This window comes from Podarcis gaigeae, assembly GCF_964106915.1.
Source record: "Podarcis gaigeae genome assembly, chromosome: 11".
Taxonomy (NCBI): Eukaryota; Metazoa; Chordata; class Lepidosauria; order Squamata; family Lacertidae; genus Podarcis; species Podarcis gaigeae.
In genome coordinates this window covers 38889373-38909400 of record NC_139687.1, presented here as the reverse complement: position 1 = coordinate 38909400, position 20028 = coordinate 38889373, and the positions used below count along the sequence as shown (strand labels likewise).

At 42.3% G+C, this 20028-nt stretch overlaps 2 protein-coding genes across 4 annotated transcripts in view; one reads left to right on the top strand and one right to left on the bottom strand.

Annotated features, from left to right (window-relative positions):
• Positions 1-109: 109 nt before the first annotated feature.
• Positions 110-18850, bottom strand: SGTB (small glutamine rich tetratricopeptide repeat co-chaperone beta). 2 transcript variants are annotated; one of them, XM_083703672.1, is made up of 11 exons: positions 18709-18850; positions 14477-14598; positions 10327-10430; positions 9060-9129; positions 7131-7230; positions 6606-6710; positions 5253-5391; positions 5103-5165; positions 4293-4330; positions 3484-3567; positions 110-2684 (listed from the first exon to the last, which is right to left on the bottom strand). In XM_083703672.1, exons 2-11 carry the CDS (start codon positions 14574-14576, stop codon positions 2573-2575), a joined length of 915 nt encoding a protein of 304 aa, XP_083559798.1. In that variant the 5' UTR covers positions 14577-14598; positions 18709-18850; the 3' UTR covers positions 110-2572. The 2 variants fall into 2 exon arrangements, with proteins under 2 accessions (XP_083559798.1, XP_083559799.1); XM_083703673.1 differs by lacking the exon at positions 18709-18850 and adding an exon at positions 18564-18705.
• A 109-nt stretch (positions 18851-18959) lies between these two features.
• The window catches only part of NLN (neurolysin), a gene marked incomplete at its 5' end in the record, with an annotated part of 29704 nt that continues 28635 nt past the window's right edge, over positions 18960-20028 (top strand). The window contains one exon of one of the 2 annotated variants that reach the window (XM_083703514.1): positions 18960-19225. In XM_083703514.1, coding sequence (XP_083559640.1) covers positions 18960-19225 — 266 coding nt within the window. The remainder of the gene's footprint in view (positions 19226-20028) is intronic. The other variant, XM_083703515.1, reaches the window with a different exon arrangement.

Sequence of the window (20028 nt, the reverse complement as noted above, 5' to 3'; positions counted from 1 at the left end):
GTACGGCTGATACCTTCATTGTATAGTGTTCATCACATGCTGAAAAGGTACAATAAAGTCAATTTCTTCATGAAACAAGAAATGGAAAGTAAAAACTATACAGACAATATTGGAAAACAGTAAACTATTCTTTATTTTAAGTGTTCTTTTATTAAACGTATTCCAAACAACACAAGACTGATCCATGAATCATCTATGGAAAACTGAAGAACAGCTTCAGGTGTGAATAGCTGCTACCTAAAATGTTATCTGGAATGTGCATTTTTATTTGGAGAACAGTCTGCCTGATCTAACAGTGAAAAGGCTAGTTGTTTGCCATAAATGCAACATTTTCTGCTGTTTCAAACACATCTTATCTGGTTAGTTCACTGAACATCTGAACGGGTGCTAATCAGCAGCTTAAATATGGGGTGGTAGCCATGAAGGAGATTGCATCTCTGATCCTACTTTTTGAAAACGCTATCATGACTGGTTAAATCAGCACTGGACTGTTTCTACCCAGTGAATTCAGGACACCAGTGTATAGCTACTGCAATTTGTAATTAATTTAAATGTTAATTACACAAAAGCAATTTAATGAGTAGTTTGCATTGTACCTTTATACTGCAAGCTTTATATTCCATATTTTCAGTATTCTAATTACACTTGCTCAGCAGCGATTCCTACTTCTGAATGAAAATATGCTTGAAGCATTGTCCTAATGCCAATAACCAGACACCCAAGGTACTTGAGAACTCGGAAAAGGACAGGTCAATGGGGACCAAGTATATTGAAAAACAAAGGTCAAAAACTGCTGCTTTGTAGAGCGAGTAGCTGAGAAAAAAGACAAATGTTAACATCACTGCAACAGACTCTTGGTGCTCTCCCACCCGCTCAGCATTCCGAATATCCTCCAATGAACTATTTCCTGAATGTGGCAATATATTGTTAGCCTGAAAGTCTCTCCCGTTATCGACTTTCTAAATTGGTTCTGCAGAAATGCATAAGTACATTTGGTTGGAATTACAGTATAAAAAATATAGTGACAGGAGGTGCGTACAGGAAGGAAGAGGCATAAAGACAACAGCAACAAATAAAAATTCAGAACAAAGGCAGAACTAAAAGGGGATAACAAAAAGCTGACTTCAGATAATCTACAATATGCATACTGTATTAACTTTCTGCTGTCAGATTTCCCTCAAGACAGTTTCTAATGTGCAACCAATATGTGGTTACATAAACCACAGATTACGTAAACAGGCACATGACAACTACATTGAATAGATACTATGAGCATATAACAACTCATTATAAAAACATGGTGTCATTCCATCAAAGTTTGCAGAGCTATCTCAAGGGTAAAATCTTGGGTTCTGTGTATGCCAGAGAGACTATTTCTGCATATTACTGGGAAAACTTTCATCCCCATCTTTTGTTCTGGATTCTACACTGCTTTTTCCCTCAACACCCCTTGGTGCACCTTTTCTGGCTAGGGCTTCTAAAGTTCTCCCCACTATCCATCCATTACAAACTGATAAGGAGACTGAGAATCACCTATTGCTCAATCACAAGTCTTAAATATGGCTTTCGTAATTTCCTTCTCCTTGCTCCTCTCAATACATTCATTGCAACGCGGAACTGCTGCTGTGCAAGTCCTGTCTATTAAGACAACTATAGGAAAGAAGGATGCCAAGTGTCCCCTTTTACATCTAGCCCAAGCTGCCCTATAAGAAATGTTTCCAATTATTTCACAGTAGTGCTCCCTTTGAAAACTTAGTAGGTACTCCCTGCTTGTCAGCCTACATGCTATACCTCTTTGCCTGTACCTACACATAGACCCGTAAATTCTGCACAGCTTAAATTTTTCTGGTCCAACTCCTACAAGACATTTATTTCTCCCCCAGCTTAGGGTTTATTCACCCTCTTTCCATCTCCCACCACAACCTCTGAGCCTGAAGCAACTCCAACAATCAGACCTATTGCTCTCCTTCCTTTCAAAAACCCCAGTAATGACCCACAATGTGGAAAAAAAGCAGTCTTCACTTTATAAGCTTATAAAGTAAAAAATGCAACATTAGTCATGCAAAATTGTTTTCGCTTGCCACAGCCTTGTCTCTGGGGCAGCGGCAACCCTTCAGTTTTGAGGAAAGGCTGCCTTATTTAATATATTTTGAATACAGATTTTACATAGGACTGACTAGCCTATCAAGCATTATTACTCCACAAGTAATATTATGTCACCACAAGTGGGTGATCTCTTTCAACGCACAATCCTAGTGCAAAAAATCCACTCTCTTAAAAGAGAACGAAAAATTGCATGCTTTTGTGCATTGATACGAAAATGCTGCCTTATATGTAAAGATTTTAATCTGTCACCAGTTTTATTTATAGTCCATTTACAAAGGCATCAATATACATACATGATATGTTCACACCTGTGTGCAATGAATCTGTTTTCAACAGACGATAAGGAATACACACAAAGGATTTCCAGTCTCATGTCTGAGAAGAATTACAATGGTGATATTTGCTACTAGCTACAGTATGCCTTTTGGAATTAGTAAAACAGTGTTCTATCACATGCTGCTTTTAATCAGGAATGCTCTTCAGTGCTGCCGCTGAAAGATCTGCTTCGAACGTGGTTCCGCAGCTGCTCTATGAGTTCAGGGTTTTGCTGCTGTATCTGCTGTGCAAACTGCTGCCCTCTGTACAGAAATTTTTGTTTTTATTTTACAAAGATCAGTAAACGAGGGGAGGCCACTGTTGTGCTGTACTCAAAACACAGGAAGCCAAAGCTCAAATTAACTCTACAACTGAAAGAAAGTACTAATCAGACAGCCCATTTGCCCTAAGCTGAGAAAAACATGAAATTTAGAAAGCTGCTCTTCATTTTGCTGAAAAGACAGGGAAAGCACAGGCCAAATGCTCAAACGAAGGATCAGAACATAGATGTGAAGTTGTAACCAGCGACGGCAACAGAAAACAAGAACTACTAAGTCAGCCCCCTTTAAAAACAACTTAAAAATAGACTATTTTCAATATTCCATTGGTCCCTAAGCCCTGCCCAACCTTTACATTCAGTGGATGAGGCCTTGCTAATGGTGCCATGTCTTAGGTATTAAACTACCAGTAACAGGGCCTTCAGAGTGGTTACACCAGCTTTGCAAAATTCTGTACCACTAATCATTAAAGGGACACGTTGTATTTTCAGTTTCAGGCGTCCAATGAAGACTTTTCTATTTAACCAGGCTTTCATCAACTGAACTGAACAACTAGTTTTGCCTGTGGCTGACATTGTTGATAATGAAGGAATTTTATATGCTGTTCAATACTGTTTTAGTGTACTCATGTCCTAATATACTTCTTACCTATTTGCATGCATAATACTGCTTGATCATTCCAATGGACAAGCAGTCTATAAAATTTAATATGAATGAAAAGAACCTCATAAATAAATAATTTTCATAAATATTAACTTGCAATTGCAGTATGTACGTCACTTACGCATGTATGAGACTTGAGAGATCAGTGAGGCCACCAACACCTGCCGCAGGGCCCCCTATAGCATTTGTCATCATTCCCGACATCCTAAAGATTTTAGGTACATGGAGAAATATAGGCATTAGAGTGTGTGTATGTGTGCGTTTGTGAGATATATATATATTTAGCAAGTGTTCTCTGCCATATTATATATAAAAAAAATAAGCTACAAGTAAATGTAGCTGTCACTCTGGGAAGGACGTCAATTGGCACAACTTTCCCTTGCACAACTCCAATTAAAGCAACTGGGAGTTTTAGAAGGCACAGCTGCTCTCTTGCACAATTCTGAGTCATTGCAATGGGGATCTGTGCTTGAGAAATTCCTGTTGAATTCTTCCAAATAACAATAAAATATTTTGCTGATAAAAGTATGATTTGCTAATAAAGTATTGGTCTTCTGCACCTCCTTTAATCTATTCAAGGTCTGTTCATGTATTATGTTGTCTCTGAGATCCCAGTGTCAGTTTTGATTCTAGGGTCTTAAGCCTCTTCTTCACCTATCTGCAGCACACATAATATTTAACAGGTTTTTGCTCTTGGCAATCCCTGAATTGCTGCTTATTACTAGCAAGAAAAATGATTAATGACTTTTTAGCCCTAGGGAGTGCCTTCTGTGGGGGGCGGGGCGGGGCGGAGGGAAGAATTGTGTGCCCATGAGGTGAAAACTTCTAGTTCAGAGTCCGTCCGTCCCCCCAACCATATCCTCTGTAGTATGCCAAAGACTTTTTCACTTATGTCTTTCAACAGAGACTCCATTCTTAGTTCATACTTACAGTTGCTGAACTTGAGGGTTCTGCATTAAACTCGCTGCCTGAAATAGATGAAATGCCTTGAGTTGTAATGCAGCCAGAGTTTAGCCCATAGCACAGTGAATAAAGAGGAGGCTTGAAATTCCACAGTATTTTGAACAGAGGTCAAACCTTTGACCAACCCTAAGCTGTCTGGCAAGCAAATGCCTTAGGCTTGATCCAAACCTGCTGTTTTGCAAACAGAAGGGCTTTCTCAATTTGCAGAAGCGACCTGGATCCAGTGGAAGCTCCTGCTAGAGGAAAAGGGACGAGGCAATTTTTTCCAATTTCCCTTGCCCTTTGCAGCTTCAAGAGCCACCTCCCACACTCTTCTGGAAGATGTTCCAACATTCTGGAGCAGGTTTTTCAGGTAGTGTAGGGAGGGCTTTAGGGGGTAACTGGCAAAACCTGCATCTCCCTCCTTCCCTTCTGCCTATGAGAGTACCCAGTTGGCAGGGTTCCATTCCAAACATCTCTGGTTCCAACACCTTACGGGGTCTCAGTTTTGAGAGGCTCATAGAAAACCTCATTTTACCAGAATATACAATGTGGGTCCAGTTTCTAAGCAGCCATAAGACCCTCCCCAAAACTATTTTGAAATGCATTCCAAAAACTTGGGAGCAGAATTCATAATAGCAAAACAAAAGAATAAGTGACAGTCTACCATGGGGTTTGTCAGCATTGAGTAAGAAGAGTTTAGGTTTCTAAATTGCTCTTCAGAAGAGCAAAATAAGACATGGAACAGAAGGAGGACCTGAAACGGAAACCACAAAAAATAATTTTAAATGCACTTACCATGCTAATGAAGGCAGGATTGTTTATCAAACTTGCCATGTCAAAACTTAATCCAGTTCCAGTCTGAAAATTAAATATACACATCAATCCTGTACAAAGTAGCACCGAGTCATTACAATAGTTGAATAAATAGTTCGAAAGCCAACTTACAGGACTGGACATGTCTCTTAACTTCTGCTCAGCTATTTTCAGATTTGACTTATAGGAGTCATTTTCCGGATCAAGGTCCAGTGCTTTTCGATAGCTATTAATTGCTTCTTGGTATTTGTTCATTGAAGTCAGAGCCAATCTGATACGAACAAAGGAAGCCAATGTGAAAAAGCCAATCTGAAAGAGTATTTGTATTTTCTGATCTAATTCGCATTGATTTAAATGAAAAAAAAAATGTAAATGCTGCTTAAATTCTAAGGAAGTAGACTCTAGTCCACAAAACCTTTAAGACATAATAAGTCTGTTTTGGCTTTGAGGTGTCAGGGAACTCCCAGCAGTGAACTAGAGTGTTGCCTACACTGACTGGCTGGTGTCCATTGAGACTAGGAGAGCGGGAGGCAGGAAGCCCAACAGTAGCTGAAACCAGAACCAATGACAAGCAGAGCCACCTTCTGACTGGTTGTAAGTAAGAAGGCAGACAAATGGGGGCAGGGTGAGGTTGGTGAGTCAGTACCTCATTCAGTGCCAGGCTATTCTGTGCTCTAGACAAGACAAACTACTTGCACTCCCCCCCCCAAAAAAGTTAACTTCAATTTTCAAAAACAGATGTCTTGTATAAATGATAAAATTCTTCAAAATATAAAATAAAAGTAAAGTCGTATGAGAAATTTACAGCAAGCCTGCCGCTTACTTGCATTTAACTTGTATGCATTCAGCTTTTCATGCTTGACAAAAATATATATTACAAATTAAAAGAGGGCAGGGTTCTAGGAAAAACGTATGTGCAGCGATTTTTTAAATGGCTTTCTAGGGGGTCGTTCTGGCTTTACATGGTTTTGCTTGCATGCATAATGGCCAGGAACATAACCCCCATGTAAGATGCAAGTTACCTGTACTGTACTAGTAATTTTGGCTGTTCAGCTAAAGGTTGAAAGATTCAGCTAAATTCAGAATTGCACATCTGCAGTCCTAGGCAGCCCAATAAAGGTATCATCTCACCAGCTTTATGTCTCTTTTACAGAGGGTCCAACTTAACCAATACCATCTAACTCAAATATGTTTCTTATTGCAATTAGCACTGTAGTTGTACATCTAATGTTTTAGGCCAAACAAAATTAATAGTTGCTATTGCTGCTGTATCATTCTCAATGACATCTATATTGACTCCTCTTAGACAGAGTCTGCAGTGTTTATGTACTAGTAGAATAAAATAAATCTGATAGGCAGTTGCCAAGCGATCAGAAATTATTCCAGGGGCATACTGTAAGTGTGGCGAGTGTTTGATAACTGATGTGTAAGTGTGTTAGGACAACACACTTTAATTTGATGTTCAAACAAGTTAGGTTTACTTACCCCATTCTTCCATATGCTTTGCTATATTTTGGATCTATTGCTATTGCTCTTTCACAGTCCGTTATTGCTTCATTATGGTTACTCAACTTACTTTGAGCAGCAGCTCTGAAGTGAAAAAGAAAAAGAACAAAGAGTGCAGCTAAGAAAAGTGTATATCAACAACGAGACTATCCATCCACTCATCAACCCAATCCAGAAATGTTGACATCGTAACATTTAAACTAATTTGCAGCCCAATCCTAACCATGTTTTCTTGGAAATTAATTCCAATCAATCTCAGCAGAACTTAATTCCAAGCAAATATATTTAGAATTGCAACCCTATCCCCAGCAAAGTCACCTGAACAAAACTAACTTCGCAATGGACTGAACTGGACTACTTAAGGAAATGTAGTGGAGTTTTTATAGGGGGGAAACCATACTAGTGATCAAACAAGGACAAGAGTTTGCAGCCGTGTTCTGGGGAACTGTAGATATATAGACAGATGGTAGGACTGATATAATTCATTGTTCTAAGTTTATTTACCTGTTGCAATAATAGACTGCATTATTTGGATCCAGTTCTATAGCCTGAGTATAACAATCCACCGCAGCACCATAATTTTCTTCCTTCATGTGATTATTACCTGAAATAAATTGCAACAATAAAATTTTGTGGATAATTGGAATGCTGATGTATTAAACAACAGCCACAGATTGTTATAAACTACACCACATAAAGCACTTTTATGACTCTGTTGCCCTTTGCAACTGTCTTTTCAGAAACAAATTGCTTTCAGCAGTATAACACATGCCAACTAGAACTATGCATGCCTTTCCCATGCAATTTTCCTTGATACAAAATGACACAACATATGACCTTTGCTTGTGGAAATTCAAGAGATTTTGTCATTTTAAACAAGGAGGAAACTGGGTAGAATAAGCGAGTCAGTATAGTTTGGTAGCTAGAGTACCATAACTGTATCTGAAAGCTTTGTGTTTAGACGCCATGTCATAAATGAGTGGGGGCCTTGGACATATCACAGAACTGCAGCCTTCATGCCCCAAATCTCTAAAATGGGGGAAGCTTTTATTACCTATTTCATAGGCCTACAGCATGGGTGAACGGGATAACAACTGTAAGGATTTGCAGTATATATAAAATACTTAACAGTTATTCAGTATATCTGTTCTATCTCTCTGTTCCATCTGAATCAGGAGAGGCAGTGGAGGTGAGAGCTTAGAGATGGTGATGGACTTTATGTAGGTCAGTAAAATGAAGCTGAATCCTGAAAAAACTGAGTTGGTATGTTTCCTGAGGTGTTTCAGGGAGGTGTGAAGATGGCCTGTTCTGGATGATACCACACTCGTCTGGAAGGAGTAGGTCTGCAGTTTGGCAGTGCTCCTGGATTCAACACCGCCACTGCGAGCTTATCCCTCACAGAGTTACAATTCCCATCAACCCTTAACGAACTACAATGCCCAGCATTCCGGCGGGGGGGGGGGCAGAACATGCCTTAAAGGTGTTGCTTGCAATCAGCACACAACAGAGACAGGGAATCTAACTCATTTTTATGGAAGTAAGTCTTACTAAATTCAGTGGGATTACTTCCAAACAGAGCTGCAAGTGTATTAAAGGAATGTTAATCTACTAATTAAATAGGCAATTAAATTTGCACACAGGCACAAATCATATTTCTGAAGCAATAAGTATTTTGTTCTATTTATTTTTATTTTGTATGATGACAATAAAACACTTGGGGGGCAGGAATCACCTAACAAGCCCTTTCAGTGGAAGCCATGCACAAGGACTTCTGCTTGTGTAGCGTGGCTTCTCCCCCTGCTTCTCCCCCATGGCCACCCCAAATTTGGCTCCAAGGGAGGTCAGAAAAACCTCCAGAACAGTGTGGGGGTGGGGAGGGAGGAGAATGGAGGATTATTCCATCCGGCAAGCTGAAAATATTACGCTGACGGAGCAATTTCAAGAGTGTGACATTGAATTCCTCCCTTGTTTAATAGCAGTTATCTCAGAAGACACACACTCTCTGTGTAAGAGAGAAGGGAGACTGCCTCTTCCAAGACTGAACTACTCACCCACAGCTTTTTATACAAGTTTGTATTAAAATATATATTTTAACTGCTGCCCAATTAAATGAGGGAACCTTTTTAGTAGTTTAGAAGTTTTTAATTGAACGAGTCCAGCTCACTAACTTTGCAGCCCTACTTCCAAGTAAGGATTGCGCTCTAAATTTAAGTGTTCCTGTGCTTTTTCATTTCCTTCAGAGCAGCTAGCAGACTATTCCTTTCTATTATACAGCATCTAATGCAATACGCAACAGTTCTCTACTAACAGGGTTGGCTAGAAGCCTGAATAGCTGCGCATCATTCATGAACCATACTTCAATATGGCCGACAACTGAACTACGAAAGCTATGGCAAAATGGAATGGTATGTTTACTTCTTCTCAGTTACATACCTTCATCCTTCAGCTGGTCAGCTTTCTCAAGATCCTCTGGCAAAGAATCTGAGAGAGGCAGTATCTCATTCTATATGAATTTTAAAGAAAGGTAAATCTCATTTTTAAAATAATCTTATCTAGATTTAGCTACCTCTATTACCAGTCTTAAATGGAAATTTAGCCAGAGTGGGCCTATCAGCAATGAGAAGGCTAATAAGCTAATATTAGCTTATTCTGCATGGTACAGATGAATAATCTAAAAAAGGTCAAGAAAAATCAGTTGGTATAAAGGATATGACTCTCATTTTTAAGTGCATCAGAGAACTGAGACACCAATCAAAATAATATAGTAATTTGGAATATTCAAGTATGAATTGCATTTACTGCATTGGGTTTTAAAACAAAACATTCAGCTCTTGGGTGTGAAAGTGCAGAGATCCATGCTGGACTCAGTTGCATGCAGTCATCTTCTACAACATTGATTATCTATCTGAGCACGTGACTGTCTTTTGCCCAAAACAAGTGGTGAATATTGCAAAACCTGTTTAATAAATATGCAGATTCCTGCATGCAGCTCAATCTAGCTGTTAACTCAGTAACAGGTACCTGACCCTCAGAACGTTTGTACCCATATAAAAGTCTAATTTATTTTAAAATTAAACACTTGCTTTCAAGTAAAAACTTGGCACACACATATCAGGATAGTGACTACTGCGTATTTATTCATTTTTAGTTCATCTGTACGTATATATTTACTTATTACTGAAGCCTCTTTTGAGAGATTACCAGTGTTTTAACAATCATTATTTTGGCTTAATAAGATGAAATATGAATGAACCTTGTACCTGCACATGCAGTTTGTTCTGCTACCCTTTACTGGCCTGAATGCAACACGGTAGTCTCCTGTCCAAACCAGGAGACTATACTTACCAGCCTTGGAACAAGACAGGATGGAACAAGACTACAAATTTAAGTAAGCCTCAACACATGGTTTTAGATTCTGGCTTGCTCCAAAGATGGTGACCACCAAGTTTTCCTGTTCAAACTATGGTTCATTGGTGGCTTCTTCATTGAATCCAGGTGTGTTGCAAAAGCAGTAGAAAAAGAGTTGCATGTGAGGCTCTTTGTTCTTAGCTTATTAAGGGCAGATATGATTGTCTGAACCAGACCACTAGTCCCTTTTCTTCAACTAACATGCTAGAACTAAAACAGTCTAAGAAAACAAAAACTGTGCCCTGTTAAAATTATTTAAGTTATAAACATATCTGCTCCAATACAATCTTACCTTGTGACAAGAATCTTCAAACATTTCCATCAAACGTATAGGTACTGCAAGATGGGAATCCTCCAAATTAATTTTAAAGACTGTCTCCAAACACTGAATTGCCACTGTAGAGAAATATGTTTTGTTTTGTTTTTAAAAAAGGAAACCACCTGTTAATTTACCAATATATACGAGTAACACAAATTCTTCATTCCATGGTTGCTGCCTTATAATGACAATTCACTAACACCAGAATCAAACCCACTATTGCGGAAGGGTGACCATATGTATGCCATGATAGAAGAAAGGCAGGATATTAATGGCAGAAACCAAAGAACTTGAAAGAAATCAGAGGTGGATTTTGGCAGCTAAATCTGTGCAAATCAGCAAATATAACATGTAATGGATCAATAAAGCACTGCCTTCTCTCCGTCAACACCAATTGACCCAGACTCAGTTGACGAACCTGGCCACAGGAACGTGCTTCATCAATAAGTACTTATAGATTTAAGTAGTTATTATAAGTACTAGTCAGCTTTCTCAGCCTCCATCAAAAGGCAATTTGGATTAGAATTTCTTTGGAAATGTACTTCATATGGGAAAAATAATGGTGTGGCTGTTTGTATCATGTCTTCCTAGTTTCTAAGTCAACTACACCCTTTGGCCACTTTCACAAGAAACGGTAAACCATGGTTTAACACTATGAGCCTGACCTAGAACAAGCCTGAGGGGATCCTTAGGCTCACACAAACCAGCTTCCTGCCCCACAACTTTGGCAGCATTTAGGCTTATTTTCCCTGAAACTTGGCTTGTTGTGTCATCTGGACTGAGGACTGAAATTTATAACAAACTAATCAAGTCAGCTGGAGAACCCATGGTTTGAATTGGGCTTGTTTCTATACCGATCAGAGACCAACCACATTCATGTACTCCTACAGTGTCAACTCTTTCCAACAGGCAACAAGAGCTGGGCAATGATTCCTCTCTATGGCTAAATAAGGACAGACTGGGCCTATCTTGATAACTTGCAATATTTATTTCTCTCTCTTTAACGTCACAAAAATGTTTGATTTAACAAAAGTGCATGTGTTATCCAAGCAAGAAAAACAAACGAACATGCCATCCGCACAACTTCCATTAGTACCAAAGGTGCAGAGTTTCTAAAATAATAACGGGCCTTCTAGAACAAACTGCATCATCTGTTTGCAATTGCTATAAAGCACTCTGACCTCCTGGGATAGAACAGTCTAAAATAAACAAATGGTTTCAAATAAAATTTTATTTAGGTTTGTGATACTTCCAAACAATTTTCTGGAATTCGGAATGGTTTTATAGGATATCAACGTTATTAAGTTACTTTGCTGTTAAAGAATAATGAGCATGTTTTGTAGTAAAACTATTGCAACAGCTTCACTATTCTCCTACCCCTTACTCCAAAAATTTCAGGTAATGTACATCAGCCTTCCCCAAACTGATGCCCCCTCCTGTTTTGGACCAAAACTCCCATCAGTTGCAACCAGCATGGCCAATAATCCTAGGATGATGAGAGCTATAGCACAAAACATTTAGAGGGACACCATGATGCAGGAAGCTAATGTATACTGATACTCTCTCACAACAAACCTGTGAGGTTAGGGCTTGGCGTTAGCTGGTAAGATTTGCAGTTCAGGTTGGATTTTAACCTGGGTTTCCCCAAACTGAGTACAACACTGTATATTTACTACACTACACGGCTTTTGTTTTGGAAAAGGAAACTTTTAACCTGGAATTATTTCCAAACCTTTCAAAAAAAAACACCACCTGTCAATTGTTCATTTATTTTAACAAATTTTTCCTAACAAAAAGCCAAGCTGCTTTCTTTTTTATTGCTGAGATGCTTTCCATGCCAGCAGGCTCAACATGGAATTACACCCTCAATCTTTGCAGGCCCGCAAGGCCTAAAACCCCCCGAATACATATCCCCCCAGCAAAACTGCATTTGATGTTAAGAAAAAACCTGTGAAAAACAAGGGAGTATGGCAGAGTGGCACATGACACAAGGGCAGAGCAGCATTCACTGGCATGGGGAAAAGGGCACAACAGGGTAACAGTAAGTAGTGGGGGCCCCCTCCAAAATAGAAGCAGCCCACAGGTGCACATCTGTGGAGCCACTGCCAGCTCATGAGTTCCCTGGACCTCTGCCCTGCCTCTCCCATTCCTGGGGAGTGGCATCACCACTTGAAGAGCACCATAGATGCTCCACCTCCCGCCAACCCCCATATATTACGACTGGGAGTAAGGCAAGGCGGAGGATGAAGGGACTTCTACTGCAGATTCTTCCATGCATGAAGTTGCTCAATTCCTGCTGCCCATACTAGGAATTGGTACTCTGCTGGTCAAGGTACGTGCTGTGCCAAGGAACTCAGAATTCCCATATATTTATGTAGGAGCGTGTAAAAGGTCTTGTAAGTCATACAAAGGGCCTTGATTGCTATGCAATTTGTGATGCCTGCCTGATTAGTCCCATCATCTTGCTGCACTCACTTTGCTTAATAGGTCATGACTCCTCCTCTTTGTTTCTATATAAGCTTCCTATTCCTGTCTATGCCCTCAATCTGTGCAACCAGTCACACACACTATATATATATGTCACAAGTGGGAAGCCTGTGACGTGCTAGATGAATGTTGGACTTCAGCTTCTACCACCCCTGACCAGTGGCAATGCTGGCTGGGGATAATGGGAGTTGGAGCCCAAAAAATCTGGAAAGCCCCATGTTCCCCATCCCTATCTATAGCCTGATCCATAGCCTTCTCAATATAGCTTCTCATGAAGCTATATTGCTTCATGCTCTGCTTGAGCTTTAATATATCTCTTTCCCTGCTACTTAATCTCACTGTATGCTTGGATTGCTTACACTGGGAAAAATTATACTGTCTAATCAAGCACAAATTTTCTAATCCCTCAGCATGTCAATTCCATTTGACTCTATCTTGCTGGGTTATGCCTATGCAAGTACTGCAGTTCACTGTTCTGAACAAAAGGGGGCCACCACTGAAGAGACTTGATCCTGTGTTGCCATCCTCCAAACCTCCTGTGGAGGAGGAACATGAAGCAGTGCCTCAGATGATCTCAGGGTCCAGGTCAGTTCATTTACAGCCTAGCAATCACACATCTATAACCAGTGCAGAATAAGACAATTTCATGTATATAATGAATCTGCTGTTGGCCCACAGATGGCTCCCAAATGAACTATGGTTTTGCCATCATCTCCTTTCAACTCTCGGGTAGGAAGTACCCTGCGAAACTGCAGTTGACTACAGGCAGGATGGGAGCCACTCCCAGCTGAAATTCCCTCAACATGGAGGGACAGACCTAGAGCTAAACCTCCCTATCCTTGCTTTTGATCTAAGCATGTCACATGGAAGACTTTACTGTGCCTCTGTTGTGTATGAAGCAAGAAAGATGAGCCTCACCAGCCTCCAGAAGCAATTTTTGGCTACCAAGCCCACCCAGTTTGTGGTTTCCTGCCAACTGAGCCTCATTGTTGCTCCATGTAAACTAAGAGCATGAGGATCAGGCCAATGGCACATCTACTGCAGCATCCTGTTCTCATAGTGGCTGCTCAGATGCCTGCAGGAAACCTGGATGCAAGACCCGAGCACAAGAACATTCTCTCCTCTTGTGGTTTCCAGAAACTGGTATTTAAAAGCATTGCTGTTTCTGATCATGGAGACAGATCATAGCCATCATGGCTAGCTATCCTTTATATATTTGTCCAATCCTCTTTTAAAGCCACCCTAGTTGGCGTCCATTGCTGCTTCCATCACTGCCTCCTGTTGGAGTGAGTTCCACAGTTTAACTATGCACAGCATGTAGAAGTACTTTCTCTTATCTGTCTTGCATCTTCCAACATTCAGGAAGACAAAACAGGCGCCAGGTCTGGCTGCCCACTGCAATCTGACCCAGCTCTCTCCAGGGGTTACGCACTGCAAGAGAACATTGGTTGTGTTTTGACAAGCTGTCTTTCTGGGAAGTCTGTCTGCTATTAGTCATCTTCTAACAAGGTGTCTCTGCTTGAAAACCTCCAGCACAGAATAAAACAAACACAGCTTTAATGCCTCTCTTGGTTTTCACACATTTGACATCAACACTTCCATCAGGCATCATGACTCTTCAGTCATCACCACAAACCTTCCAAGCTTTCTTGTTCATCTGATGTGAATGCATCCATCTGACTCTGTTCTCGCAAGAAATGGATGACAGCATATACAAGGCGTTTGACAGAAGACATTTTCAAGGTTTGTGAAGCTCCCCTGAATCACAAAAGTAAGAACAATAAAATTAGTTCTAAGGAAATAAAGGGAAACCCATTAAAACTGAGAACGCAAAAGCTTTTAGATTTCAACAACAGTTTTTCTGGATGCTACTTTACTGAATTGCGATGAGGTTAGAAGAGTTTGTTGTGGATAATGAAGACTCCTTTATCACATACTATAGGGCTCTGCCCATTCCAACATTTTTTAAAAAAAAAATCAATTAAATAATATTTCATTAACCAATCGTTTTTGCTTTCCCCCATTGCTGTTCCTCTCCAAAAACCAAAACAGGGAAGGGATAAGGCGTGGGTCGGCAAACTAAGGCCTGCGGGCTGGATCAGGCCCAATTGCCTTCTGGATCCGGTCCGCGGATAGTCCGGGATGGTCCAGGAATCGCACACGCACTCTTTCCCTCTCCTTCCCTCGGTGGTAGCGCCGGCACCTCCTCCCTCCCTCCTGGCTTCTCCCTGCCCTGCCTAGAGGAGGAAGGGGGCTGGGCTTTGTTGGTGCCAGCAGCAGCAGTGCTCAAGCGGCTGCCATTTTAAGCAGCCCTTCTCTGGAGCCCTTTCGTGCACTGCTCATTGTCCCCTCGCTGCCGCCGCCAGTCCCTGCAGCTCGCAAGACACAGGTAAGCAGCCCCCAGGGCTCGTCCAGTGCTGTGGAGAAGGGAGGGGAAAGTCAGGGGGGATGGCTTATAGTCCGGCCCTCCACAAAGCCTCCTGTTGAAAAAGTTTGCTGACCCCTGGGATAAGGAGTGCTTATAGAAAGACAGGGTCCCTGCCCTCCAGGCCTTGGGCACTGATAAATTCATCAAATTACCTTTTATCTTCTTAACTGTCTTTGCCCCTCTGCCTTGCTACCATCTGTAGGCTGAGAGAAGAGCTTCAACCGATCATGCACATAGCTGATTTGTTGGGATTTGCCTCCCAACATGCAACTGCTGCACTTCAAAGAGCCAAAATGTGGGGATGCAGGAAGCAGTTAAGCCTGTTAAGCTCTCTATTTCCCTGCATGAGGACTGAGGGAAGAACTAAGAATCTCACAGCATACCAAGACTAACCAATTTATAATGACAGAAACTTTTGTGGCTTAGAGAAGCCCCTTCAACAGAGACATAAAGTGTACCCTCAGCTGGCAGGTATGCATACAAATGGGTGCAATGTATTGTGGGTTTTATTCTGTTTTCTTTTCCTTATATATTTGAAAATCAGTGAAAACATCATGCTTTTTTTAAAAAAATGGGCACAAAAGGGAGGAAACCAAGCGCCGATCAACAATATACAATTTATCAAGTAGGCCAATTCTGTTCATTTGGATCTGAGCAGAGACAATGATTTCATTTCGCAACACAGAAATTAATTTCCTGACTCTGGAATTTCTAGATTTTTCTTCTGGGTCTTTTCTTCTACCCTATGGTAAAAAAGGTAAGGTAAAGGGACCCCTGGACAGTTAAGTCCAGTCAAAGGTGACTATGGGGTGCAGCGTTCATCTCACTTCAGGCCAAGGGAGCCAGCCTTTATGCTGGTAGAAACCTGGTTGTGCTGGCATTGCTACCCAACACTGTCTGCCTATTGGGGTGGAGCATATTCATACCGGTAGTTCTATCAACTATATGCATGGATTCGGTTGGCTTGCAATATTGACTTCTGGGAGGGGTTAAAGTGAGAAAGAGAGAGGTTGCTGCAGTTTGGGTACAGTTTCCCCAAAGAGCAGAACTGGGGTGTGTTTCCTGGTCTGTTCAAGTGTTCTCCCTAGTTCTCAAAATATGGAGGCTATTATTTTTAATAACCTTTTATTGGATTTTATAAACAAGGATCGTAGGAATAATACTACAAATAAATATACCAAGTCTTCTTATTTCATTTGTATATCACAAAAATAGCATAATAAATTTTCAGTAATACCTACAACATATGGTTCATTATTAGTGATCAATGTGTAAGTTCTTGGTTCGTGAATTTAAACAAAAACAAAGAACAGAGATAACAGGTAACATTCAGCATCCATAGCTGAACATCCAATCAGGAGCCCTTGTGATTGTACTTAGAATAAGTATGAGTAATAGTCATTTTCCCTCTAATTTTACCAATGAAACAATATCAAGTGTTGGTCTATTTATGAATGCAGGAGGGGGCGTTCAAAGGGAAGACAATAATTTATGTTTCAATAAAATTGAGATAAACCAGACAGCCAAATGTTGTACATTTTCTGGACTACTGGCATATGGAGGCTATTATGATCTATGATCTATGCTTGGTGGCTCATACTCAGAGGCCAGGGGATCGAGTCGTAGTGCTAAGATTCTGTGAACCTTGAGGGGGTTAAGATGGGTCGAGCTTGGGTTCCAAATGAGCTTTTAGAAATTGCTTGAAGCCTGAGTTTGGGAGGAGGCTTGGCACATTCCATATCCTTAAGGGAACTCTTTTCTTCATTTAATGGCAAACCAAGTCCCAGTGCTGAAGAATGAGTGCACTCACCACCGGAGACAAGAACTCAGACTACATGTTGCTGGGCTCAAGATGTTCACGAAATACAGCAGGTCTGTCACTATGGATCTTATGTCTACTGTGAGGCTGCATTTTGGGTTTTGCTGAGGCATGCACTTTATTTATTTATTTAAAACATGTCTAAACCATCTTTCAATTAGATATTCCCGAGGCAGTTTAGATTGTTAGGGGGGAAACAAAAAACAAATGAAACGACAACAATCGATAAAACATTTTGCAAGTAAAAGGAAGCTTCCTAGTAAATATTTTGAACGCTTCCTATCACCATCCTACAGCAACTCGCATGCACATTCCAGCTAGGCCTCAGGCTGGCCATGGTTATTTACACAATGCATAAGCATATTAGCCCTGGGCAAGAGATGAAAGGATGAAAACAGCAGCAGCTGCCCCACCCACCCCCCAAAAATCCACCAACTACCTCCAGTGTATGGAATTTCCTTAAGGACTCTGTAAAGCACTATGCTCACTGATGCTGCTATAGAAATAAATTATTATTAATAATAATTTATCACCTACCAATGCAGCCCAAAATTGCTTTCCACATTGTTGTTTTAAATGAACCACACAGCTGAACTGATGGAAATGGCAAAGGGAAACATGCCCTTTTATGAAAATAAATATAGGACCTGTCTTCTTCCAACATAGACCAGCCCTTTAGGATGAAGACTAGAACATGGTGACCTCAATGCAAACTTGTGATTAGTGACACAGTGCTGACTCAGAGCTTCATTTGCATCCAGCATCATTTCTGTTAGAAATTATGTAACTTATGGGAAATTTTCCCCAGTACAACTTCATAGGTTCTCCTCCTCCCCACCGCCCGCTGCCAAATTCACCCTGAAAAGACTTCATAATACCGATGCTAAAAATACTGTTTGGACTATTAAGGCTGATGATGAGCATCCAAAGGCTTGCTAGCCAATGGCGAAGCAAGAAGTGCTGTCATATAATAAACGGTGTGTTTGTTTTAATGATGGCGCAGCCCACTTGAGGCAAACGTTGCCGAGCGCAGGAGGATGCAGCGTGTCCTTAATAACGGCAGCATTTTGCATCCCCCGGTGCACTTTATGGAGTTATATAACTGGCCGCTTCTATTTCGGAAAACGTTATTCCTTGGGAATGCTTTCGGCAGGCCCCCCCTTGGTTCACCCACAACACGCACATTTGGCAGGTGGACAGTTTCAGGGCTGGGAGCCCACGAGCCGAGGACAGTCATGCAATGCGTACCCAACGCGGGAGAAACCCTGCCAGCGACCCGCCTAGGAAACCTGACACAAACACCTCCGCTCGCCCATTTTCTCCATCTGGCTAGGCTACGTCCACCTCAGGTGCGCGAGCCAGACCGAGCTCGCCTCGGACGCTAAGGCGGGAGACGGCGAGCTACCTGAGGGGTGGAGGCGAAGACCTGCAAAAGGGAGAAGGAAAGCGACGGGGATGCTTGGTGCCCTTCCTCACCAACATGCGCACCAACATCTGGGAGAGCCAGATGTTCTCCCCGTCCCTCCTTCTTGCACGGGCGGCTACGGCGGCAGCCGCCTCTCTGCGGCTTTTGCGCGGCACACTCCACGCAGAAGGGCAGGGCAATGGCAGAAGAGCTTACCGCGCCAGCAGGATCAGGAGGAGGAGGAGGAGGAAGACCGGGCGGGCGGAGCAATGGCTGTCCGCTACCAAGCTGCTTTCGTCCGCCGCCGCCGCCGCTGCTATGTGAGGCACAAACTTGTCCCCGGCTCGCTCCCGAGGCGTTGTTGTCGTCCGTGTGAAAGGGAGTGAGGGAAGGCGGGCGCGTGCCTGAAGGGGGCGCGCCTGCGCGCGCGGCGGCGGCGGGAACGAGACCTGGCCCGGCGGAAGTGAATGCGCAGCTTGGCTGGGCGGCGAGCGCGCGAAGCGGCGGCGGCGGCTGCAGGCGCACGTGGGGGGAGCTGTGCGTGCGCCCCGGCAGGCGGCGAAGGGAGCTGGGAGCGGCCGGCGCGTGGGAGCGGAGAGAGGGGCGTCCTTGGCTGGGAGCGGGGCTGCTTTTCCTCCCTCGGCGTCCCTTCATGCTGTCCTTGGGCGTCTCCGCGGGCCGAAGCTTCTGCAGGTACCCCGTGCAAGAAAGACCTCGCCTCACCTGCGAAGGAGTAAGGCGGCAGCGTCTCGGGTGGGATCCGTTCGCCCCGCGTGGTATCTGAAGGACGCTGGTGGGAGGGGGTCTGGCTGTCTTTTTTCCTCCTGGCCGCAATATCTTTTGTGTGGCACAAGTGCATTAAGCTGCCATGCCCTGCCTTCTGCGGTGGGAGTAGCCGTTTGGTAAAATCGCTCCTTTATAGGTTAACCTCCCTATTGCCTTCCCTTGAACTGTTTCCAGCGCCCGTTTCTTCCTTCAGATGCCAAGGAAGAAAGCCATACCTTATTCTTAAGGGTGTTTCAAATAGACGCAGAGGAGGGAATCGCTGCGGTTTAGGAGTTGCCATCCCTGAAAAAGAAGATCCCACCCCACCCCACTTCATATTGGCCACCCTCTCCCCACTTTAGGTGCCACGATTTTAGCAAGGCTCCGGCACTCAGAATGTGACGGAAACTATCGAACATGCAAAAAGAAAAAAGGGGGCACACTATGGGAATCTATTTATTGTGACATGAGCCTTTGCAGGCAGCAACCTGCATTAATGTGGGATGCATGCAACGAACATCTTATGTATATTGAGTCCACATGTCATGATTTCAATAGCATTAGATTTCTAGATTAATCTTTAAGGGACCAATTGGGTGTATGCTTTCACTGGATTGCAGTTTGAGAAGTGGGATTAAAGAGCACCCAAATGTGCCTGCCTTGACTGCATGAGATCCCTTACTTAATAATGTAATACAGTTTCTGACACACCTTAATCTAGAACAGTGACAAAAGGGCTCAGTTCAGTAATCATTTAGCAAAAGCATTAAG

What these genes read in the sequence shown, in the direction of transcription:
- SGTB (XM_083703672.1), bottom strand. Translation starts at nt 14,576, where the DNA reads ATGTCTTCTGTCAAACGCCTTGTATATGCTGTCATCCATTTCTTGCGA. An exon ending in TTGAAGATTCTTGTCACAAG is followed by an intron (nt 9,130 to 10,326) that starts GTAAGATTGTAT and finishes AAATTCATATAG; the next exon opens with AATGAGATACTGCCTCTCTC. An exon ending in ATCCTGCCTTCATTAGCATG is followed by an intron (nt 4,331 to 5,102) that starts GTAAGTGCATTT and finishes CATCTATTTCAG; the next exon opens with GCAGCGAGTTTAATGCAGAA.